Consider the following 25992-nt stretch of genomic DNA (forward strand, 5'->3'; position numbering starts at 1 on the left):
TACTGCAAAAAAGGTCAGTAAGGATAATTCATAATACTAACTCCTTATTTCTAAAATCACAAATACTTCAACTTGCTGATATAGTTCATCTTCAAACAGCTAAAATAATGCATAAGGCTAAAAATAAGCAATTAGCTAAAAATGTCATCCAATACTTCTCTACAAGAGAGGAGAAATATGATCTCAGGGAAGAAGTACATTTGAAACACTTCTGTGCTAGGACTACGTTATGCTAGCCATAGCATTTCAGTATGTGGAATCAAACTATGGAATGGATTGAGTAAGGAAATCAAACAATGCACAACGATGAGCCAATTCAAGAAACAATACAAGCAGTTGATGTTTGCTAAATACAAGGATGAAGAGTCTTGAACCAGTCATGATGTGCTATATATATCACTATATTGACACTTACTATGGTACCCATTATGGCATTGGATGCTCATATCACCTCCTACTTTGGTACGTGACAGGAAAAAAAAAAGTTAATTAAAACAAATTATATTAGGAAAGCAGGAAGTGAACAAATGTAATTTATTGTTTTTTGTTTTGTTTTTTGTAATTTGTTGAACAAATGTAATTTTTTTTTATTTGTTACTTATTGTAAAAGTACCAGATGGAGGGGTAGGATTTAATAAGCTTTGCTTCTTCCTACTGCACTCAATTGTAATCTGATGCATGTTCACATGAAATAAAACCATTACCATTAATTGTGTAAACGTCTTTGCCATCTTTGGCTCCCATTTCTCCGTATTGTCTTGCGTCCACATACGTACATACTCGTACATGCTGCTGGGTTACCACTGTCAGAATGCGACAGCCAGGTCCTCGGTGATGAATTACATTGAATAGAAAGCGTTTGTGACACGTCGGCACGTGCTGTGATGAAAGGCCGTCTCATTTGCTCTTTCTTTGAGTTGAAACCCCCACCGTGCCTTACTTCCTCCTGGCCTGATAAATATTGGCATGTTTGATTCCTCTTTTAAGCTTTGGTGTAGAAGGCTTTGGTGGTTAAAGAAGTTGGAGTATGGTTTCTGTAAGAAGAAGGGGAAAAAACATAGCTTTCTTTTTTTTTTTTTGCTATTTATTTCCATCCTTTTTTGAGGCGAGTATTACGGGTGTCAAATTTTTTCGAAAGAGTGTCACATACTTAAAAAAATGAAAGGATAGAAGGGGCACTGTAGTAAACCAAGACATGTCGCTATGGTGAGATGTTATATACTTTATATTGCAAGAAAAAAACTGAATTTTAGCTTTATAATGTTAGATTTTTTTTCATTTTCTAAATACCTCAACTTTATTTTTAAATAATAATAGTACATTTTCTTCTCATAATATTTTGACTTTATTCCCATAATGTTATGACTTTTCTGGCTGTTTTTAAATTTTGTTGTACTTTTTTCGTTGCCTTCTCATTTTCTCTCGCTCCTTCAATCTTCTCTGCGTGGGTGACTAAAGCGTTATTGTTTTTTGTTTTTAATTGAGGTCCTTGACATGGTCGAGGAATCGTTTCACCCCTGATAATAATATTTATACCAAGAACTGAATTGGACAGTCAACTCAGCATCTGTGTTCTTCCCTGTGTGGTTTTGGTCTCCATGATGGTAAGCAGAATCCAGAATCATGGCATTGTAAACATGTTCTCGGTACACTGCTCAGCCATGAATTGCTCTAATAGACAGTCTAAAGCAGGGGTCTCAAACACGCGGCCCGCAGGACACTAGTTTGAGGCCCCCGCCTTGATATGAAAGTTTAATGTTAGTGCGGCCAGTGCAAGTTTGATATGGATGCTGTATGGTATCATGTACCCAGAAAAAAATATTACGTTTGATTAATGTTCATGTTAAAGGTTAAATAACTGTTAATAGTTATCCTCCCTATCCGTGTGGAAGTGGTAAGTTTTTGGCTATTTAAGTTTAAAGGAAATAACTTGAAGGCTACCGTTTAGGTCGCTCGCTCTCTAGTTTGCGAGTTAGCATGTGTCTCAGGACCCTGCAGTTGTGCAATATGTTGTAAATACAAAGAGTATAAATGTGACTATAGTCGTGTTTTGTCATGTCTACAGGGCTCTAATAATGCTTTGTTCATTTGAATCTGAAAAAAATAATTTGTCTACCCACCAACTATATGTGGTTTCTTAAGTTTTTATTATTTGCTGTTTTATTGTTATTATTATATTTATTTATTTATTACTGATTGATTTTCTTTATTCTTGATTTGTTTGTTTATTTTTCATCTTTTGTGTAGAAAAAGAAAAAGTAAGATATTTGACAACAGTGGAATGTTTCATCAGAGCTTTTCTTGTAGAAAATCGAAACCAAGGCAAAGTTTATTCATTTTTCTGTTTTTAATAAATGCGTTTTTTTTTTTTCAAACCTGATGCGGCCCAGTCTCGCCCAGACCCTAGCTCCAGTGGCCCCCAAGTAAATTGAGTTTGAGACCCCTTGTCTAAAGGCTGTCAGATCAGGGGAGTGGGCAGGCAACGGTTTATCCGTACGTCATGAGATGAGGAAAGTACCAGCTGAGGAAATCCAGTGAAACATTTGAGCAATGCGGAGGTGCATCATCCTGCTGGTCAATGGCGGTATTCATGTTGACCGCCTGTTTTCTCTGAGCTGGAATGAATTTCCTCGTCATCATTTCCACATAGCCCTCATGGCTCAAAGTGATCCCACAGACTACTTCCTGTGGGGATACCTGAAGGAGAGAGTATACTGCAACAACCCATTGACAAACCATTGAGGGCCTGAAGACCTACATACGTCAGCAAATTGGGAAAATCCCTCTTGAGATGTGTGGGAATGTCATCACAAACTTCAAAGTACGTACATGTTGCAGCTGTAATCCACGGAAGAGGAGCGCCATCAATTATTGAACCGTGTAGAAAGGAAGAGACAAAGTGGGAAACCTTTGGGTTCTGTTAAGAATCTGTAAATACATTTTCCACTGCAGTTTTTTGGAATTGTACCCATCATTCACAATCCTTCTGTGAAACATGAACACATTTTCTTCCCTTTTCGGTGCATTCTAGCACGAGAAAACAACTTAATATGAGCTAGCTAACAACGGACAGCGTAAGAAAATACCTATTTTGACGCTATAGCGCTTGCAAAAAAACGCCAACAGTGTTCCGTTTCCATAACTGACTTGTATAATTACCAAGCTACAGCAATATTATAATTATTGTAGCATCTACGTGAAAAACTATTCATCTGGCAAACTAACACGACGCTCAGACAGGAAGTGAACGTGTCAGTCATCCTTGCTTCCGCTGAAGATGGGTCCACTTGTCATTTTGTCATGGAGTGTGATCAACAGCAGTCTGAACAGCCGGAGAGGACTTTTAACAAGACGACGACAGCCCTTTCAAAGTCTGCCCAGCTCCGGTGGGCACCTGGTGTCATGGCAACCGTACGGCCACCTCGGTAACAGAAGACTCATTTTCATACTGATGAGGTGTCCGACCACTCGCTCTCCTCTTGGGTGTCGCCCTGAAATTTTAATGACTACTTCTTTATCTTCTGCTCTCGACTCGGACTGCCCTGGCTGAGTGTGTGTGTGTGTGTGTGTGTGCGTGCATGTAGGCTTTCAGGTCATGACACTGAGCTTCACACCTCAGTCAGACATGAACATGAGTGCCCGTGGTTAATACAAGCGCAGAACAAAGGCCATGCAAAATTGAAGGCCATGTATTTTTACACTTGTGGAAGACCTCCTCCTGTCTGCTCGACCTGGTGGGTCCAGGTTAGAAACCGATTATAATTTGTTATTTATGTTAAGTTATTTATGTGGCATTTCAACAAACAAATGCTTTGATCCGGAAATGAACACCAATTGGATGGAAATGTTGTTGACATCTTCCATCTTGACAATTTGGAGTGGCCAATTAACCTAGCATGTTTTTGGATTGTGGGAGGAAACCGGAGTACCCGGAGAAAATCCACACATGCACGGGGAGAACATGCAAACTCCACACAGAGATGCCTGAGCGGGGAATGAAACCTGGATCTTGTAGCTGTGTGACCTGAATGCTAACCACTCGTCCAATGTGCAACCAGGATGACAAGCAGCTAAACCCAAAAAATACTGCGACTTTGTATTTGTTATTCAATGATTAGAAAATCACATTAAATCAAGATACATGTGCTAGTCACTAAAAATGTGACAATGACAATTTGGAGTGGCCAATTAACCTAGCATGTTTTTGAAATGTGGGAGGAAACCGGAGTACCCGGAGAAAACCCACGCATGCACGGGGAGAACATGCAAACTCCACACAGAGATGGCCGAAAGTGGGATTGAACTCGGGTCTCCTAGCTGTGAGGTCTGCGCGCTAACCACTCTCCGACCGTGCAGCCCCGTATTGAAACCAGCAGACAGCAATTTATTTGGGAATATTTGAGCTATTTCAGAACCAAAGTGCGCACCAAGTTTTATTGTTTATTTTTAGTACTAAAAGTAAAAGTCAAACTGAGCTTCAATGTGTCAATCAGTGCAAGACCAGCACTAAAAAGTGTTATAATTTTATTGTACAGTAACTTAGATTCTATGTCCGTCTCCAGGAGGAAGATGCGAGACAGCAACAGGAAAATGGACGTATCGAGCCGCTTGGCCGTGTCGACTCCAGCATGGTGGACCACACCGCCGTGAGGTCTCTAGAGTAAGTCCTTCAACCTTCAAGCTCTCCTGTGTACAATGTCACTGTGCACTTGCTCAGCACAGCAGCCATTATTTTACCATCAACCGTATTAAACATTTGAGGAAAGTGTAACACAACACCAGAAAGCTTCTGTGTTGTTTTGTAAAAAGTCATTTTCAACCCCACGTCCTGTCACTTCAGTGGGTGCAGCTCCCACACACTCGTCCACTCGGCTGCTGTTATTAACTAGCGTGTCTTATGTTCCTCTGCTGCACGCTTCCACTTTGATATGCAGGTATGCTATTGTTATTATTACTGCTCGACTTTGGCTTCTCACGCCTCCAACTTGTCAACACGGGGCCCATTTTTCCCAAACTAATCATAGTTATTGTTTCTGAGCTGCGAGGCTGGATTATTCGCGCTGAAGCACTCAACTACAAACAAATGTGCATCTTACGCTAGAAGCTTGTTTTGACTCCTTCACGAATACACGGTACGGACAAAAATATTAGGACGGCTACAAAAATGCATGTGGAGGAAGACTTTGTACAAGACTTATAGTATAGTATTTCTATAGGTGATATTGTGTATGTGCCCCTCCCGCTCAAATCGGTGCATCCTTTGCTGATGCGCTAATGAGACACAGAGTACCGAGTCAGACCAAGACGGGACAGAAGGGAAAAAAGAAAGGAGTAATCTGACCCGATACTCATTGCCACAATGATTGACAGCACACAGCAGTATAAGAGAATAAATTGGCAGAATTTACCCACTCGCCTGTCACTTCCTGGTTGTGTAATGGTACAGCTGCTAACTTTTAGAGTGAGTGTACGAGTTCGATCCCAGCCCTCAACAGGGTCTAAAATTCTGTTAATTTCTTATTTTAGTACGCCTAAAATGAATTAGCTTACCGTGTGTTTGAATTCCTCCAAAATATGCATCTTACTAAATTCAGGTTCATGTTAAATTATATAAAAATAGCCTTTAATGGGTGAGTTATATAGGGTAATTTTTGTTCATGGGCCACAGAATTCCGTCACTTTTGGAATAAAACACGCCTGTATGGACGTGGCTGTGTGCACTGGCAACAGAAAGGTGCCACCACGAGATATGGAAGCATACAATTATGCTAATATGAAATGTCTTGGTAAGATGTAGAATTAAGTTTTATTTTCCTGAGACTTTTGTCCACCAAGTGTGCATCATTGCATTGACGCAAAGTGTTGAAATTAATATGAGATGTTTTCTCTCAATGAGTTTGCTTTAAATATATGTTTATGAATGAAGCTACTTTATGTGACATAAGTAAATACATGACATCATTTCCGGAGTTTAGCTAGAAGAAATACTCAGGACTTGAAATTAGCTCCAGGGAATGTTATTATTTTCAGCCGTTTGTCAACCAGCTTCCTGTAAGTTTTATTAAGTTTTTCTCACATTTGATTTGGTTTTCTCATTTTGTTGTCAACACTTTCTAATTTTCTCTTTCTGTTTCTCATATATGCCTTTTGTTGGTTTTATTTATTATTCTTGTCATCACGTTTCTTCATTTTCTATTTGGTGTCCCCCACCCCATCTCCACCTGGTCCACCCCTTTCCGGCGTCCCAGAGACATAGTCAAAGTGGTGGAGGTGACAAACGATGGCGGGCCTTTGGGAATCCACGTGGTGCCTTTCAGTGGCAGGGACCGCAGGTAAAAATATCCCATCCAGAAGGGAGGTTGCTGCTTTTAAAACGATAACGATGTTGCTGTTTTTGCATTTTCTAAGAGGATAATTGCCTGCCTGCTTGACAAATGGGTTTTTATTTCTGGAGAAAAGAAGTCTTTAAGGGTTCACAACGTGCTCTTTTAGCAGCCGTGTGTTGCTGCTCGATGATGCTTAAACACTCGCCTGCATCATGAAGCCATTTGCCAGTTTACTGTGATCAATCATGGCGGTTTGAGGCCTGCAGGTGACCGTCATATTTCTCTGAGGCTCCTGTCACATATTCTGTGCAACACACACACACACACAATGTGAGGAGCGCACAAGCACAGCTGGAACAAGGCTGGGAAGGCATTAGAGGAATTTCACATCTGGTTTGAATATTCCCAAAGAGGCCAGAGTCCGAGTGGAGGAGCCCTTGAGAGCAGAGCTGACGAGAGGCCCCCTTTTCTTGGTCTGTTTTTTTCCAGGGAAATAAGATCTGTGACGATACAAAAGTGGTTCTTATACTTCATTGGAAGTCGAGATCATATCGCATTTTTCCCCCGGCTGACTCAATCGCCCTAAAAGCACATTTGTAATGCACTTTTCCTTTATTGGCAAAATGTGTGGGCAGGCATTACTCCAAGATTAAGCTTTCATCAGAGGAGTAGGTCCTTCGCAGCAAATCACATTGTGTTCCCACTCAAATCCAATCAGTGGGAATGTTTGTGAACTATCCCCCCCCCCCGAACTTTGCCGCCCTCACTGTAATCACATTCTCATTTGTATTGAATTAGACGCCTGAGCAGGCTGAGCGTTAAACTGTACAATCTACTCAATTTACTCAGGTGGCACACACACATTTTTGAGGCACTTTAATGCCGACGGGACTGTTGGGTTTGAGTTCCTGTTTTGGGTCTGGGTCTATAATCCACAACGTGCCCTTTCAGGTGCCACCGACTCCTTGTGCACAGAGCCCTAAGCCAGTTTGCCACACTGGATTACGACAAGCGTGGCGGCTCAGGTGCTTGACGTTGTCACGCCATGATGGGCAGACCTCAACCCGCCTGCCAGAAATACACCTATGTGCTCAGAGAAGGCATGGAAGAGTCGAGTTAGAGTCCTGACTATAGCCTCATTTATAACAACACAAATCCAAATCCAGTCCAGTTGAGCTTATTGGTACTCTTCGGTTTGTACTGGTTGATGGAAACAGCCACCCTAAAACAGCCATACTGAGCTCTCAATGTATCGTCTATTGTGTTGACTTTGAGCTTTTGGACCTTTCAGGACTCTTGGCTTGTTGGTCAAGCGTCTGGAGCATGGAGGCAAGGCCCAGCAGCAAGGCCTTTTCCAGGAGAGCGACTGTATCATCAGAATCAATAACGGAGACCTGAGAAACATCCGCTTTGAACAGTAAGCCAGCCGATGAGCTGCTGAGTTCTGGAGGCCTCGTGCAGGACTTTTGATGGCTTTATCAGCCTTCATTCTTCACCTTTGCTTCTTCCCTACGCTTTTTCTTACCATCTTCTCCTGCCAGTGTTGCGTTTGGTGGCCGACATCGTGGGAAAAATGCGCGGCAATGTCCAAATACGGACATGAGCCATAACCACAAACACTATAAAATATATGCTACAGGAACATGCTGCACATTAAAAATGCTACAATCACGTAAATGCTTCAGGATCAAAGACAAATGCAAAAAAAGTGCCAAAAACACACACAAATGTTGCAAATTTAGGGAACAAAAGAGAATTGTCATCCAATACTTCTCTCTACAAGAGAGATGAGAAATATGATCTCAGGGAAGAAGTACATTTGAAACACTTCTATGCTAGGACTACGTTATGCTAGCCATAGCATTTCAGTATGTGGAATCAAACTATGGAATGGATTGAGTAAGGACCTCAAACAATGCACAACGATGAGCCAATTCAAGAAACAATACAAGCAGTTGATGTTTGCTAAATACAAGGATGAAGAGTCTTGAACCAGTCATGATGTGCTATATATATCACTATATTGACACTTACTATGGTACCCATTATGGCATTGGATGCTCATATCACCTCCTACTTCAGTACGTGACAGAAAATTAAAAAATAAATAAATAAAAGTTAATTAAAAAATTATATTAGGAAAGCAGGAAGTGAACAAATGCATTTTTTTGTTTTTTGTAATTTGTTGAACAAATTAAATTTTTTTATTTGTTACTGATTGTAAAAGTACCAGATGGAGGGGTAGGATTTAATAAGCTTTGCTTCTTCCTACTCCTTTTGGACATGTGGAACTGTGAACTGATTATGGGATGCACTCAATTGTAGTCTGATGCATGTTCTAATGAAATAAAACCATTACCATTACCAATTTAGCCACACTCTACCGACCTGGGGCACCCGAGGGATGGGTTAGCTGTGTTTAAAGAGTTGGAGAATAAAAAAGCAACATTTTTCTTTGGCGGTAAAACATTGTTGCCTTGTAGCCTGGCTAACTTCCATTTTGCTATTTCCATCAACTTGCAGAATTTCTTTCATGCAATTGTGTTTGGGTTCAGTGTGTGTGTCTTTGGCCATTTATTTAGCATTTTGGATCCTGCAGCATGTTCCCGTTGCATGTGTTTTATGGTGTTTGTGGTTCAGTTTTGCATCGTTTCTCTGTTTGGAGCGTTTGGACATTGTTGCACATTTATCAGCCAACAGCCTCCTGTTGCCCGAGCTAACGTTTCCTTGTTTGGCTCCGACGGTGGATTTGATCTCTACAATCCTATCAGCTTTTATTCCCACTGTGCTTCCCTTTGTGCCTTTTAGACAAGGAAATAAGGCTTCTAACACTCCCAGCTATCTTTTTACCGCTCATATTGCTTTTTTGCATCATTCCTTGTCTATGCAATCCAACTGCTAACATTCCTAACTTCTCATGAGAACCTACACGCTGCACGGATTGCAGACGCTTGTCTGAAGTTGTGTGCGTTTTGATTATCTTGCTCGCTTGCCACGCGGATGCTAATGGGTTTATCCGGCTGCACCGCCCCAAACGGAGGATTTGTATGGAGCGCCGCTTATAATGCTCGTGCTGTGTCAGTAACGTTATTATAGGATCCTCGTCAATATGCCGCAGCTGTTTTGAGCACGTACTTGCAAAGTTAATCTCACTGCAGCCGAGAGAAAGAGGACCCGCGTAGCAGACGCTGGTTAGAAAAGATGTTATAGGAGTGGGGAGGGGGGGTGTTCGCCATGTTATTGCGGCGCTCCAAGTCTCATTACTTTGATGCAACTCACATTTTTTGTCTGCTGCTCCAACAAGTCCGTCTTCCCCAGAGCACTTTAGCAGAAAAAAAGCAGGCTGCAGAATTTCACAGCACACTTTTGGAATGTAAAGGGTGGAATAGAAAGATGTTGTTGCTCCGTCATTCACCAAAATGGCCTCTCGGCTGCCAGGGACGAGTGGACAAGTCATAGCAACATGTGATGGAGCGTAGCAGATGGTGCTTGCAAAGGATCTGCTGCTCCAGGGTGCTGACAAGCCAACATAAGGTTCCATCTGGGCCTACTGTACATGAGCTCGCGCTGCCTGGGCGACTGGGGGTGGGGGGTTAGAGGAGCATTTTCTGCAAACCATCCAATCCATGGGGGGGGCTACTCATCCACAGCCAAATGAGAGGATTAAGTGATGGAGCTGTCAGACGGGGTTCAGCCCTCTAATTTTAGATGTGTTCATGCCAACAGAAAGTCATAATTAACACCATGTTCATGTCCTGGAAGATGGAGGGAGCATGTCGGGCACTGGCTATCCCCCCCCCCAATATTTTAAATACTGTTTAGAAACTGATCATATCCATTTATTTAGCTGTACTGTACTGACTGAACGCTGAAACCTGATAAATGCAACACAATGGAGAGCAGTGAAGCATTCAAGAGTCAAATTGATTCATACATGCTAGCTAGTAGGTCTGTAAAAATATTGAGTAAGTCTTCCGCCCTCGACACCCCATATTTGAGAAGTACTGATGTAGGGTAAGACATGTAGAAAGACGATAGACGACTCTCAAGTGTTTTCACTGCACTTTGCACCTTTCTCTTTCCTGTGAACGTCTCCACTTCCTCTTTCCAGAGCCCAGAACATGTTCCGCCAGGCCATGCGTTCTCCGGTCATCATGTTCCACGTGGTCCCCTCATCCATGAAGGCCAATTATGAGCAGCTGTCCCATGCCGAGAGGAACCCCGCGTACTCCTCAGGCCGCTTCAGCCCTGACTCCGTGTCCAGCAGCGCCATCTTGGATCACACCACCCCTCACAGGATGTCCCGACACGGCTCCCAAACGCACTCGCACTCTCACCCTCACCCTCATTCAGACCAGATTGATGGCTACCCGCCCTTAAGTCATCCGGCTGTCTCTGCTGCAAAGCCTCCCACTGGTCAGATCCACTCACCTCCAAGGAACTCAACTCCGACCCCTGGTGGCTACAGCAAAAAGGTTGGGAGGAGGCTCAACATTCTGCTGAAGAAAGGTAAGAGGAAACAGGTTTGGAGATTTACACATACGCCATTTTCTGGCGTTTGATCCCGGTCTCTGTTAGGGATCAATCAAGCAGAGGACAAAACCGTCTCTCCACTGTGTTTAATCACGAAATCAGCCACTTTTACTTAAGCATATGATTGTAATCGTACAGATAATACATTTTTAACAGATCACTGCACAAATAATATTTACTAAGTTATTAGTTGTATTTTTTATAACATCCCTGAAGAGAAACAACCATATTGTGATGACAAAGGCATGCTTGGAGGAGTTAGGTGTAAAAGAAGCCCTACAACGGAGATGGTGGACCCCTGTAACCAGTGTTTAATTGTTTAATTAGTTGTAGATAGTCATAATTAGTTGACTGTTGGGAAAATATCTGACTATGATCAGAAGCGGTAGGTAAGACTCAGGGAGAGAGGAAAAATGAACCTGGATACACAAATCTGAGTTTGCTTTAGGCAGTGTATTGTATATTTACAAGGCTAAACCCCAAAACAATACAACAACAAAAAGAAAAGAAAATCCAAGGTATACATTGACAATTACGGTTCAAAGTTGAAGTGCTCAAGGTGGTACCTGATTGAACGGCCATTCAGTGGCTGCTATTTACACGGATATACTACAAGTATGCAACGTGTGAGATTCACTATGGTTCCGCTGATATTCAGCTGATAATTAGTCCGTGGAGTCTTGGTGACCCAATAATGGGGACTTTGTGTGAGAGGTAGTGACCAGAAAAAAATTGGGGAACAGTTCAGGTTGGCTGCAGTGCAATCAACCTCCTACCAGCACTGAAGGAGCAGGTGGGTCGTCGGTTCATTCACATGGAGTCCAAGCCGGTCCTGGCTCTAGGCCCCCTTCGCTTAGCTTGCCATCAATTTCCTGTACAAAAACTGTCCAGTTCTGTTCAATCTATAATATATGAAATGCTCATAGGTAGTCGATTTTTGGTGAGTGTCTTCCTGTTGGCTATTAATTTGTTAGTGTGTGTGTCATGTGATCAAGGTGCATGGATTTCCTGATTAGGTGCACAAAATCACAGGAGTCAACCCTCATGATTAAAATCATCAGGGTGTTGTATATTAAAACATTTCCTTTATATTTTATATATATATGCACATGGCGGCACTGCGATCTAGTGGTTAGCGCACAGACCTCACAGCTAGGAGACCAGGGTTCAATTCCACCCTCGGCCATCTCTGTGTGGAGTTTGCATGTTCTCCCCGTGCATGCGTGGGTTTTCTCCGGGTACTCCGGTTTCCTCCCACATTCCAAAAACATGCTAGGTTAATTGGCCACTCCAAATTGTCCATAGGTATGAATGTGAGTGTGAATGGTTGTTTGTCTATATGTGCCCTGTGATTGGCTGGCCACCAGTCCAGGGTGTACCCCGCCTCTCGCCCATAGACAGCTGGGATAGGCTCCAGCATCCCCCGCGACCCTCGTGAGGAAAAAGCGGTAGAAAATGAATGAATGTTAAGAATTTCACTTGGGTTACACCCCCCCAATTTCTCCACCTTCTAAGGATTTAATGATTTCTAATTCCATGTGACTTTTCACATTTACTTTTCTTTTCTTTGACACACTGCAATCAGAAGAGTCTGTGATTGGGGGACGTAATGATGAGGAAAAACCTGCGCTTTGCGGACACGTAGAAACATCTTTTGTGGATTAAATGTAGAGATTTCTGTTGTGTAGCCTTTAACTGACAGTTGGCACAGGTGGCGCTCACCAATAGGAAGCCAGGCATCGGGGGGGCCAGAGAGCCTGTTGCTAAGCAGCCACCGGGTCCCTTTGTGTTGTCAAGATACCACAGCAAAGAGGCTGACAGGACCACGCCATATGCCGGAGCAAGTTTTCACCCAAATCCATTTCCTCTCTCGGGACCCAAGTGGAGCATAAATCATCAAGCACACAGCTGGTTGTTGTTGGGGCTCCCCCCCCCCCCCCCCCCCCAAATCTCCTTACATGCCACCAGACCTGTTGTGCTGGCAGAGATGGTATCTTCTCCCGTCGAGCCCGGTGTTTGCTGTTGTCAAAGCAGACTTTAGCAGAGATTAGCGGCATCTTGCAAGAGACCGCTCGCCTCGTCTAGCGTGGTTGGAGGCGCTGACTTAATCCCACAGCTCTGAGCGCGGATTTAAACATTTCCGCATTGTTTGTTTGTTTCACTTGTCACCGCAATAAACGCTGAAAGCATCAAACTCCGTCGCAGCACAGGAAATAGTTTAGATGTGTCTCCAAGACGCTAATGGCCCTTTTTTGGAGATGCTCCTCCCTGTTTCAATGAGGCTGTGCTCCAGTGTAATAGTGCACCCCATGCGCCTGCGGGGACGTGATTGTCTCATCAGCGTGGAGGATTAGGAGGAGGATATGAAGCAGAATAGCTTCTGTGTTTTGCTTTGGTCAGACGGGCCGCCGGGATTAGTGCGCGTGCAGCTTGAATACTCATTATTGTCTTCACATTATGTCTTTATAGTCATTTGGCAGAATTTCATAGCAAAGCTCTCTGATGGGAACACGCAGACACTTGATCATTGTTCTCAACTTGTACGTTTGGACATGAGTGCATCTTATCAGCGCCAAGCAGGTAGATGATTGTCTACTTTCCATGCATCATCCACCACGTTAACAAGAGTGACCTCCGCACCGGCTGCCCGTAATTACTTCCACAAAGTCCAGCTTGTTGCTTCCCAACATTAATCATCAACTTGGTGATTAAATACATAAATACAGCCACAGTCTGGACAGGATGGAGACTTGATCATCATTTCCTCTTCCTAATTACTCTCATAATTGCTTTGTTTATCCATTAGCGGTGTTGATGTTTCATACGTTTGTGTGCTACTGCTAAAGATTAAGGATGTCCTGTCCTTGTTCAATCAATTTGCTGTATCAAGAACTGTGGCAAAATGCACCTCTTTCTTCTAGTAAATTCCATGACAAGAATCCCTAGATAATAATAGATAAGATAATAATATTCAGGAGGTACTCCGTGTTTTAGTGTAAGTCGGAACTTACACTTACTTTTCCTTACTTTTGGTTATGGTTTCATTACTTTGGAAGATACATACAAGTTACATTGTAATACGTCATATGGTGCAATTCACAGTTTCGGTTATACAGCAAAATGGAAAGAATCCGTTCAAAGTTTTAACTTTTTTTTTTCCCGGGTGCCGATGACATCACAGACGCCGCAATACTCTCTGGTCTATTTAATAATAGGAACAATAGTTGCTTTTAGTGGTCATCTCGTTACAATCCTTTACCAATGATTTACTTGATACAAGCACCTATATAGTATCATATAATGTGTGTCACAGTTATGTCACATGGGTCTTAAACAAGTCATCATAATTATTATTGTAATTTGTATCACAGGTTTGAAAGACACATACTTTTTAGCATCATGATTGTCACAAGGATTATCGTACTCTTTGATGAATACACTAGAGAGGAGCCGGATAGTCGTTCCGGATAATGTAATGTACGAGTTGTATTCGATGTATTCATGTTGAAAAGAAAATGCTCATTATTAATTCACTCTTCATGCTCTGTGATTGGCCAGTCACGTACAGTGACCGCCTCTCCCCACAGAGGAGTCGAGCGTTGTCTCATTCACGCACACGGTGCAATCGGCACGTTAAAAACGGCTCGTGTTGCCTCCGCTTCTGTTTTCTTCAGTTTGCGTCTAAACTTACTTGGTAAACTTGTCTCATAACGTACGCTCGTATGCCAGTTTGTGTTCCGTCAGGCAGGCAAGAAATTTATTTTTGTCTTATTCCATGAAGTCATCACTCACAATATATGAATCAGTACATTTTCAGTTGGCCGTACACAAGACAGTGGCAACAGTAACCAACTGACTGCCGCATTGACTGGCCACCACATTAGGTACAGTTGCAGAGTAGTTCCATCAAACACTGCCTGTATGGCTACGGTCAAAGATGACACCCCTCTCAATATGTTGCAGTATGAACGTTGCAATCTTCAACTTGTTTTGGACGCGGTTCATTTCACAAGACCGCTCTTGTGTCACTGCCTCTGTTTTTTTTTTTTTCCCGTCTGCTCTCGTTTAATTTGGCTGATAGTCACTTGAAAAACTTTACTTCAAGTACTGAACTGTTTTTTTGAGAAAAATACAGTAAACATGACTGACAGATGATTTCCCTATTTGCCATCATGTTTGTATACAGAGATCATATCAAAAATACCGTATTTTCTACTACAAGTCGCACTTTTTTTCATAGGTTGGCTGTTCCTGCGACACTGTTTATGGAACATAATTCATGTTTATTTTTGGTGTAGCTGAATAACCATTGTGTTAGCATATCTTACACCTATTCAGCCTGTTCTCTTATTGTTACAACTTGCCTTCCAAGAGGACGTAATGTCTGTTTTGGTCAAGTAGTTTGGAAAATAAATTACCCACAAAAAATATACTCCAGTGCGACTTATGTATGTTTTTTTCTACCTAATTATGTATTTTTGCCCTTGTGCGACTTATACTCCGGAGCAACTTATAGTCCAGGAAATATGGTAATTAAATAATAAGTCTTACAGATCACTTATACACATACACAGTACAAATAAGGCGGAATAATAATACAAATAACAACTTCTGATCAATCCATGTCAATGTCAGACTTTTTTTATTTTATTTTATTTTTTTTCCAATGTCAGACTTAAAATAATGTACCAATGTAAGCCCCACACGTTTGTGGTTAAACCACGCCCACTTCCGGTTTATGACCAGCCCACTCCAGATGCAGATGCAGTTCAGTGGTCTTCTCGGCCATCCCTTAGAACAGACATACAGTCCCGTCATGCTTATTTTTAACAAATTCGGCGGAATCGGACAGAACAATCAGAAGAGTGCCTCACGCTTTGGAGACATAATCTTTCACTAAAAGAACTAAAATGATTTTGTCCTTCCTTCATTGTGGCGACGCCCAGCGCAACTAGTTTATCTTTTTCTACTATATGAATCATTTATGGGAGGGCCTACGTAAGGACAAAAGATAACACCATTGTAACACAAGGACCGCCTGTATATTTACTATTGTGCTGGCTCTGTACTGTATCATACTGACAGCTGCGTCTCGCCACTTTATTTCGCTGTCACAGACAAGTATGTACTGTTGAGCCAACAGGGGCCTCCTCTATACAGGAAGTTCTAATAAAACCAGCAAAATGACACAAATGGTCCCTCTGAGTAAGACACTTATTTCTGCTTGCCAACCTTTTGTTTACTCTTCAGTCTCTGGGTGGTGGTTTAAATGGGTCCCCGCTGCAATTGTCCGAGCTAACTTCACACATCCAGTGGCAGCTTATGTTCCATGCTCTTCCTCACCTCTTGTCCCGCAGGGCCGGAAGGACTCGGCTTCAGCATCACTTCACGCGATGTCCCCATCGGCGGCTCGGCGCCCATTTACGTGAAGAACATTCTTCCACGGGGAGCTGCCATTCAAGATGGCCGCCTCAAGGCTGGTGACAGGTTACTGGAGGTGAGAAAGACTTAAGTGCACAATCGTCATGTGCGAAAAGCGGTTGGAAGAAGCAGATTTTAATGAATCCTTCCTTTTCTCTGTAGTTACTGATGGTTTATTCACATTCTGTTTAGTTTAACATGTACCTTGTTACAACATTTGCAACAGGGCAAAACATTTTAATAAAAAAACTTTATGAAGGCGGCACGGCGGGCGAGTGGTTAGCGCGCAGACCTCACAGCTAGGAGACCAGGGTTCGATTCCACCCTCAGCCATCTCTGTGTGGAGTTTGCATGTTCTCCCCGTGCATGCGTGGGTTTTCTCCGGGTACTCCGGTTTCCTCCCACATTCCAAAAACATGCTAGGTTAATTGGCCACTCCAAATTGTCCATAGGTATGAATGTGAGTGTGAATGGTTGTTTGTCTATATGTGCCCTGTGATTGGCTGGCCACCAGTCCAGGGTGTACCCCGCCTCTCGCCCAAAAGACAGCTGGAATAGGCTCCAGCACCCCCGCGACCTTCGTGAGGAAAAAGTGTTAGAAAATGAATGAAATGAATGAATGAATGAAAAACTTGTGATGATTGTATCACATGATTGTAGATATTTTATTGTGTAATAAAAAAATTCAAGTAAAAATGGACAGGAATGTTAACAGGACATCATTAAAAAAATCTAAAGCTATTGGAATGAAGTCAAAAACAGCAATTATTTGACAGCCTTGTAATACCACAATATCCCTGTGGGGGTGCCAGTGAGTCAAATCGTGACAATGAACAACAGAACAGCTGAATTTTGTGTAATTTTGCTCAGGTAAATGGAGTGGACCTAAATGGGCGGACACAGGAAGAGGTGGTGTCCATCCTCAGGGCCACACCCATGGGAGGCTCGGTGGGGCTGCTGGTCCTCCGCCAGGAGGAAGCGTTTCTCCTTCGAGAAGTGGTACGTACTATGCATCACCCGCCACCTTTGCCGCAAAGTAACATAGTTAGCATCATGTCGTTGGCATTCCGCATTCAGACAGACCTCCGGCCCCCCCGACTCCTTTATTGTTAATACGCTGCTGCTAGCCTGAGAGGAAACTCTCTTTTCTCTTAATCTCTCCTCACCTCGTCCGCCTTCACTCCGTCTCTGCTTCTCTTTATCTGCCCCCCCTCCACCCACCCTCACCACCACCATTACCCCCGTCTTTGGCTACTTTCTTCTCACTTTGCGAGCCAGCCTCCTCCGTCTTCTCTCCTCCTCGCTGACATGTGTATGTGTGAGTACGAGTAGACGTGTGCACGCTGGCTTGTCAGTCTAGCAATCACATGAGGCCGCGGAAAGAACCGCACAACTCCTAAAAACTCCTCGCTCTGGTTCTCATTTCGAGCTGTGCGCGAGGCCAGATGTTAGAGCTAATTGCCTATGCAGCAAATGAGATGTGATGCCCCACACATCTGCTTACATCAAAGTTGGATTAATAAGTGCTCTCGTAATTACACAGGCCCCCCCCCCAAAAAAAATGTAGCAAAGTGCAAGAGATGATTGAGGAGTGCCGTCTGTTTTTAAACTCCTCTCTTAGCCCCCCTCCCTGGTGTAACTCAAAGCTCATTAAGTAGCATCCTAGCACGCCTCAAGTCTTATTTTCTCTTTTATTGACATAAAAAGGTCTGGCCCAGCGGCCCGTAGGGACATTGGAGGCTAAAGCAGCCAGGAGTGCCAATCAAACTGCTTATTGGTGACAATTACGGCTGCGAGGGATGCAGAGCAGGGATGGGACGAAAAGGAAGGAAGTGACTTCTGGGTAGATGAGAGCTGGGATTTGAGTCAGACTCGTCACCATCTCATCACCAGCTGGCATGGAGAGGAAGTCCACGGTACTAAAAGAGCCCACTTACTGAAAGCAAAGGATGGGGGGGGGGGGGGCACTTACATATTACAGTAGATAATATGTACATATTAAGATAGATAAAGACTCCTTTAAAGACAATCTTTTGGAGCACTTGGCTACACATTTAGAAAGTTGTTTGCAGGTATTGAGCTTGTGATGCTTAGCAGGGCTCGACAATAACAATGTACTGATGGCCCGTGGCAAGTTAAAACAAAATTGGGGCAAGTAAATCCAATCAGTGATATTCCCGTGGGGCAAGTGCACTTTGGCATGCCATACTGCCAAGAGTTTTTTTAAAAGCGGTTCTTGTTGGGTGTTGGTAAAACACGGACTGCGTAATTCCGGTGCTAATTTGCAAACCAATTCTTGCAAATCTTGAAATGGACCAATCAGAATCGTTTATTTAGACCGCGGCCCGCAGTCCACGTTTTACCCACACCCGTTCTTGTTGGCGATCAACCAATCAGCGATGGTTTGACTAGGAAAACATCTATCATGGCGTCCCTACCAACATGGTCTAATTGTTCAACAACTTGTGAAGGAAAACAGCAAAAAGTGATGAACCAGTGCCTCCTAAACAAGTATTTTATTAGCGGCAGCAAATCAAATGATGGCACAGGTGAGTTAATCACATTGCTGTGACAATTTGAAGTGGTCACAATGAAACACCACCGATTAGATCCAATACCAAGTGCTGATTTTGCACAAGCTACAAAATCTAGCGCTTCCATTTCTCTGTGGATTTTTCTCACCTTTGCTTCACAAATTATTGTTTGACCATTGAGCATTTTTTTCTGGATGAAAAACACTTTACTAGTACACAAATGTGTCTATTCAATAATGTTTCATTGTGGTGCACAACTTCTAAAAGGCAAAGTGCCTAGAAGTCTCTTGACAATCCAGATTTCCATGCAACGTCATGATCTATGTAGGAAAACAACCACAAGAAATGATAATCATTTCATCTTTATTTGACATTCTCATGTGATGCCACAAAAATGAGATGATATCATTATGGCAGTCTTTTCATTTTACATGGGGCAAGTTCGGGCAAGTAGTTCTCACCTTAAGGATTCCCCATGGGCAAGTCATTTTTGCCCTGCTTAGTTTTTCTTAGTGTCCCATAGCTGTTAAAGGGGCCCCATCTTGCTCATTTCACGGGCTTTTAAAATGATATTGTTAACATATTGAGTTGCTTATTGATTTCAGTGTCGGAACTCCACTAGAGGGAGTGTGTTCAAAATCCTGGTTTTTGGTCTTTGGATTGGTCCTGAGCTTATTTTCAAACCGCATATCGAGTACATTTTGTAAGATTTTTGCCACGGATCAATTCATTGGTTTTCATTCCATGTACGGAAAATAATCACTTCCCAACTGTTACTTCCCATACTTGATTATGCTAATGTCGTTTACCAAAACACCACTGAATATCCTCAAATATTCACGTCAATATTTGATAAAATTCTTTATGCAGATTTGTCTTGAGATCTCCATTCAACACTCGCCATTGCATCATGTATGATGCGCTCAGCTGGCTTAAGCTAATTCAGGACGGCAGTTTCACTGAATCTTGTTTCTTTTTAAATGCATCCACTGACGTGCTCCACCATATTAAAATAGCTTTTGGTTTATACCTAATAAAATACTGATTAATATTCTTCTCCTCTCGGCCGAAACGCTCATATAACTTCAAAGTGCACCACCCTCACGATATGGCACTTCCCATCATGCCCCTTTTAAGTGCTCACGTTGTTATATTATGTTTGACTTTTTCTTCTTCTTGCTTTTAGGCTGCTGAGGCCCAGACGAAGATACAAAGCCCCAGAGATTTGGTAAGACTGACCCCAATTCACCCACCCAGCCTTGCTCCTTTTAGGCCCAAATCCCCTTTGCATGTTTGTAATCTCTGAGAGTACCAAGTTGATAAAAACAAAACAAAACCAGAGCCTGGAGTCATGCAAAGGACAATGATGCTAATTTTAATCCACACCGGGCTTCATCGGTATGGACCGTGCGTTGGAATAATGCGCTCCTTTGCACCCCTCGTAGTGTCAGTCAGAGGAGGCGGGGAATAGACAAAAAAATTCTTCATTTGTAGGCTGCGGATGAACTCGTCCGTCTGGCTGCTAGTGCATGAGATGAATGATAAAATCATCTTTTTGCTTTTCCTCTGGCTTCATCGGTAGGGGAAAAAGTCACAGCAAGTCCTCTGTTGCCAAACTCAAACTTGAAGAACGCATCTGGGACTGAGGTGCTTGACATATGCGGCTTAATTATCACCACTTGCACACATCTTTTGTTTGTGGCTCTTTCCCCTGCGGTGGCTGATTACTGGCCGTCGCATGAACATCGGCTTCCAGCAGCGCAAATACCACCTTTGTTTGTGGGAGGACTGCTTGAGTTTCCACTAACTTCCACTGAGGGCTGTATGAATAATAATTTTAAAAAAGAGATAGGAAAGGGGAGGCACTCCATACATTTTGTACATTAAAGCTGCTGATCCAATGGAGGTCAATATATGCTAAGCTATTTTAGCTTTATTTTGTAGGCGACAAAGAAAATTAGTGTAATATACTAATCACAAGAACTTGGGGATATCACAGATACATTTCAGGATTTTAATGAGAGACCGCGAGTTAGTATGAAATAGCTAACCATGCACATCATTGGGTTTTGGCACTAAAACCCTAACAATAAGGAATTTAAACATGCCAACAGTGTTCTATTTACATAACTGACTTGTATATTAAGTAAGGTACAGCCATATTGTTACTGTAGCAGCTAAGACAAAAAATATTCATTTGGTGGATTAACACAATGCCTCGCTAGCCGCTCATCTCAGCATCTATCAAAGATGGAACAGATGGAAGAGTGGATACCTAGCTCTCAAGAAGATGCTCATTTGCGGTCAGCATTTTTTACCCGGTACTGGAAGATACAGCCATCCCAGTGAGAGCAGACATACACCAGTAAGTGTCATCCGAAGTAGTAGAAATAAGTTTCGGTAAGGTTTTAAATAATTAAAATACGACAAGATACTGTAAGTATTACATGTTATCGTCAGTGTACTCACAAGGCATGATCACAACATTTCTTAAACTATAAAATGTTTTTTTAATAGGCCTTTTTAGTCTAAATAGATGTGTACCAATGATATGCATTGTTAGCTAGCTCATATGAACTTGTTTTCTCTCGTTAGAATGCACAGCAAAGGGAAAGAAATATGTGTTCATGTTTTACATCAGGGATCTCAAACTCAATTTACCTGGGGGCCACTGGAGCTAAAATATACAAACTTTTTCAGTGCTTTGGTTCCGATTTTCAACAATAAAAGCTCTGATAAAACGTTCCACTGTTCTCAAATATCTTACTTTTTATTTTTTTAAGATGAAAAATAAACAAATCAAGAATAAAGAAAATCAATCAATCAGTAATAAGTATAATAACAATAATAAAACGGCAAATAATAAAAACTTAAGAAACCACGTATAGTTGGTGGGTAGACAAATTATTTTTTTCAGATTAAAATGAACAAAGCATTATTAGAGCCCTGTAGACATGACAAAACACGACTATAGTCACATTTATACTCTTTTTATTTACAACATATTGCGCAACTGCAGGGTCTTGAGACACATGCTAACTCGCAAACTAGAGAGCTAGCGACCTAAACGGTAGCCTTCAAGTTATTTCCTTTAAACTTAAATAGCCAAAAACTTACCACTTCCACACGGATAGGGAGGATAACTATTAACAGTTATTTAACCTTTAACATGAACATGAATCAAACGTAATAATTTTTTCTGGGTACATGATACCATACAGCATCCATATCAAACTTGCGCAGGCCGCACTAACATTAAACTTTCATATCAAAGCGGGGGCCTCAAACTAGTGTCCTGCGGGCCACATTTGGCTCGTGGGCCGCGTGTTTGAGACCCCTGATTTACATAAAGATTGTGGATAATGGGCAACCCCCCCCCCCCCCCCCAAGTGCATTTTTAAGAACTCCTAGCATCCTTTTTATTGCACTTTAATACCAGTGCATGTCAAAAAATGATATAACGTTTCATCCCAATAATTCCTTCTGGATCCAGGGAAGCAAAACTGTACAATAATTGAGGTGCAGTTATGATTTCAGAGGTGATAAATGTCTGTTCACACACACTCGCCATTGACAACAACGGCATGATCAAACGCATCCCTGTCCAATGATGGCTTCATGATGGCGTCATAATGCAAAACATTCAGCCGCATTGTTTACTCCATTAGTCATGCAGGCGTAGGTGAGATATTGCATAATAATATCAGTGCAGAGGCACCGTCCCAGGGTGCGATCTGTCACACGTGCACACACACACACACACACACACACGCACACACGGCCATCTGCAGCCTGCTGTTAGCGTGTGTTTGGCGTGACGCAGCTTTAACATGAGATGTACTGTAGCTGTAAGAGTGTTCAATCGTCTTAACCAATCAGGTTGGAAAGTAGGCGGGACTTAAAAGTCCCCCAAGCGGCTCCATTGACAGCTGATAAGTGCAAAGTCCTATGACATGTATGTCAGCGTGCGCCTCCACCCGACACTCTCTCTCTCTCCCACCTGGCACCCGGTGCGCCTCCCTGTTGCTGTCAGCCTGTTGACACGCAGTGTCGCCATGGCACCCGAGGGCCCGCTGTCTAAAGGAAACAGAGAAGAGAGACAGAGGAGCTCCAAAGTACACAGACACTGAATGCAGCCATGTTTGATGTTGACGGCGAAGGGGCGGTGCGGGAGGGTGATTTGGAGAAAGACATTGAGATACAAGGGATGAAGAGAATGAATAGAAGGAGAGAGAGACAAAAACATCAATACTTCTCTAGCTACTTCTCCCTCTCCTTAATCATTCTCCTTCCTCCAAACTCCATCCTTTGTCTTTGCTGCTTTTCTTCTTCCCTCCCTTCATCCTTCCATCTCTCCATTTGGCTTTTTCCTCCTCCCTCCCTCCCTTTTTGCTGCCTCTATTGTATTCCTCCTGCCCTTTATTTCTTCCTCTTCTCCCTTTCCTTACTCATACCTCTCTATCACATTCTTCTGTTCCTCCCTCTCTCCTCCTAACCCTTCCCTTCTCTTCAACTTGTGTTTGTTCTTCTCTCCATCCTTTTCTTCATTCCTTACATCCTCCTCCAGCCTTCACCTTCTCTTTCTTCAGCCTGCCTTTTCTTCCTTTATTCTTCTTTCGATTATTTCCTCCCTTCTTCCTCCCAGCGATCCTACCCTTTCTTCCTCCGTCACCTACTTTCCTCAGAGCCCTTCTCAAACTCTCGCCTCTTTTTGTACGAGAAAAATGTGCCCTCAGGGTTTTTTTTTTTTGCTGCTGTCAAAATGACAACTTTGTTGGGCCAAAGTTGAGCTGGATGCTGGTCCCTTAATTGGTCCAGGCACTGCAGCGTGGTGTGTGTGTGTGTGTTTGTGTGTGTGTGTGTGTGTGTGTGAGGATGTGTGGAGGTAGAGCGATGGGTGCGTCAGTGGTACCAAAGAGGTCTTCTCCTGCTGTCATGTTTGCTATAATCTTTCTATTTTCCACAGCTCCCCACAAATAGATTTGGTGCTTAGCATAAACGCATTATAAACACATTATGATGGGACTGCTCGTTAACACACCTCATACGTGCCTGGCCTGCCAAAGAATACGAAGAAGGAGCAGGAAAGAACTTTAGTTGCAAAGTTTAGCAAGTAATCAGACCCTTCCAGATACTCTTGAAAAATCTTACTAGTGAAAAAATTTAGTGAAGACAAAAATGGGAAACGTCTCAAAAGGGTGATGAGTCTCCTGGGAAATAACTGGTCTAGAGTGGCAAAGGTGCGTTGGTTAGTCTTCTATTTGGTGGCTTCATTAAGCTGTGGCAGTGCTAGAAAAACTTTAATATAGGTTCCATAGGTTCCACCTTTTGTGTCAAAGCACATAACTGGTGCATTCAAGTGCAAATTCCTAATGGTGGATGACAAACATCAATGAAAGGCGTGGAAACATTTCTAAAAGAGAGCAGCGGCTACCGTGGCTGTGTCTTGTTTGTGACATTAAAATTTTAAAAACATTTCCCCTACCACCTTTTTTAGCTCTCATACCATGACCTTTACAATTACATGCAAATGCATCACGTACAATGCAAATTAAACAAAGATGTCGTAACATCATTGGTCCATCCACAGGTTCTTAGAATCGGAATAGGATGAGTGGTGCAATCCCACCAAAGGACTTTTACCCTAACAGGAGAATCTGCTTACAAACGCGGCAAAATAAATAAAAAAAACAAACAACTTGGCTCCAAACTCAACTTATGCTTAAAGTAGCTGGGCGTCAAAGGACGGCAGTAGGCTGCCTCATTTGTCCACATGGAGCTGCCTGGACTTCGGTCGTTAAACCGCCATCGTTAGACTTGAGGCCGCTTTTTAATTTGTTTGAGTCCGTATTTGCAAAAGAGGCCATATCAGTGATGATTGTCTATTTGGGAGCACTGTGTTATTTTCAGTCCCAGCGGATCATTTCCTGCTTTCCTCTCTTCTGTTTTCAATGTAACAGGATTGATTTGTGTAATTGAATTCCGGATGTGCGGCTCAGGCATAATTACATTCCTGTTGTCTCATGTTGTTATTCCTCAACACTTCCTGATGATCACATGCAAGTCATTTTTATTTCCCGTCCAAATCCCAGGATGCGTCGATTTGTCTTTGCCCCACTGTGAGAGTGCTCTTCATCCTTCCTTCCTCTTCGTATATCTTCCATCCCTCCTCCTCTTCCTCGCAGAGCCGTTCCACCGGAGCAATTCCACGTCTCTCCCGGCAAACAAAGGCAGCTAATGACATGCTGACACCGAGCCCGATGATTGAATTCATTAGGCATGCACGATAATTGCCAGGCGCCGGCGTGCACGCAGCCGTCTATTCAGAGGACAGCTGTCAAATAACAAGCGGGAGAGAATGGCGTTTATTGTCAAGAGAGGGAATGTGGAGAGAGAGCGAAAAGAGCACCTGTTGTGGAGGCAGAGAGCTCGGCATGGATGCTGTGATGACGCAGGGTTCCCGTGACGATCACCGCGGCCACTTTCTGCCCCGATGCATTCAAATTCACCAATCACCTACTAATGTGATGGAAATGAGCTCTGGTGCTAGCGACCGCTATCGTTGCCGTCCTTTGACCCCCAGCTCAAGGTGCTTTGTCTCCTTGCAGAAAACGGAAGAAGATGAGCTGGTGCTGACTCCGGACGGCACCAGGGAGTTTTTGACCTTCGAGATCCCGCTCAGCGACTCGGGCTCAGCCGGTTTGGGAGTCAGCGTGAAGGGCAACCGGTCCAAGGAGAACCACGCCGACCTCGGCATCTTCGTCAAGTCCATCATCAACGGAGGGGCCGCCTGCAAGGTCTCAGTTTGGCTTTAATTCATATGAGACGAGGAGCAAAACATGGACTTATTTAGGCCAAAAAACGTACTCTTCAATTCATTTCAGTGTCGTTGTTGGTTCGAGGTGCGTTGCATAAGCATCAGACGGCTTTTACACTCACTAACCGCACACAAACATGCAGTAGCGGGCCAGCATGTAGTATTCTTTTTCAACTGTCAGTCCAAATTATCTTTCATGAGCTGAACTCCGAAGATCTAAAGCAGGGGTCTCAAACTCAATTTACTTGGGGGCCACTGGAGCTCGGGTCTGGGTGAGACTGGGCCGCATCAGGTTTTCCAAAAAAAAAACCCCAAAAACTCCCCAAAAAAACGCATTTATTAAAAACAAAAAAATTTAAAA

The 25992-nt window shown here is 42.9% G+C and overlaps 1 protein-coding gene across 9 annotated transcripts in view; it reads left to right on the plus strand.

Annotated features, from left to right (window-relative positions):
• pard3ab (par-3 family cell polarity regulator alpha, b) overlaps nt 1–25992 on the plus strand; it is a 165655-nt gene that overhangs the window by 67854 nt on the left and 71809 nt on the right. For 7 of the 9 annotated variants that reach the window (XM_058080481.1, XM_058080491.1, XM_058080500.1 and 4 more), the window contains exons 6-13: nt 4563–4660; nt 6249–6332; nt 7618–7743; nt 10438–10835; nt 16217–16356; nt 17151–17279; nt 20001–20042; nt 25423–25611. In XM_058080481.1, the coding sequence (XP_057936464.1) occupies nt 4563–4660; nt 6249–6332; nt 7618–7743; nt 10438–10835; nt 16217–16356; nt 17151–17279; nt 20001–20042; nt 25423–25611 (1206 nt within the window). The remainder of the gene's footprint in view (nt 1–4562; nt 4661–6248; nt 6333–7617; nt 7744–10437; nt 10836–16216; nt 16357–17150; nt 17280–20000; nt 20043–25422; nt 25612–25992) is intronic. The other 2 variants (XM_058080505.1, XM_058080519.1) reach the window with 2 other exon arrangements.

Source organism: Doryrhamphus excisus, chromosome 1 (genome assembly GCF_030265055.1).
Source record: "Doryrhamphus excisus isolate RoL2022-K1 chromosome 1, RoL_Dexc_1.0, whole genome shotgun sequence".
NCBI lineage: Eukaryota > Metazoa > Chordata > Actinopteri > Syngnathiformes > Syngnathidae > Doryrhamphus > Doryrhamphus excisus.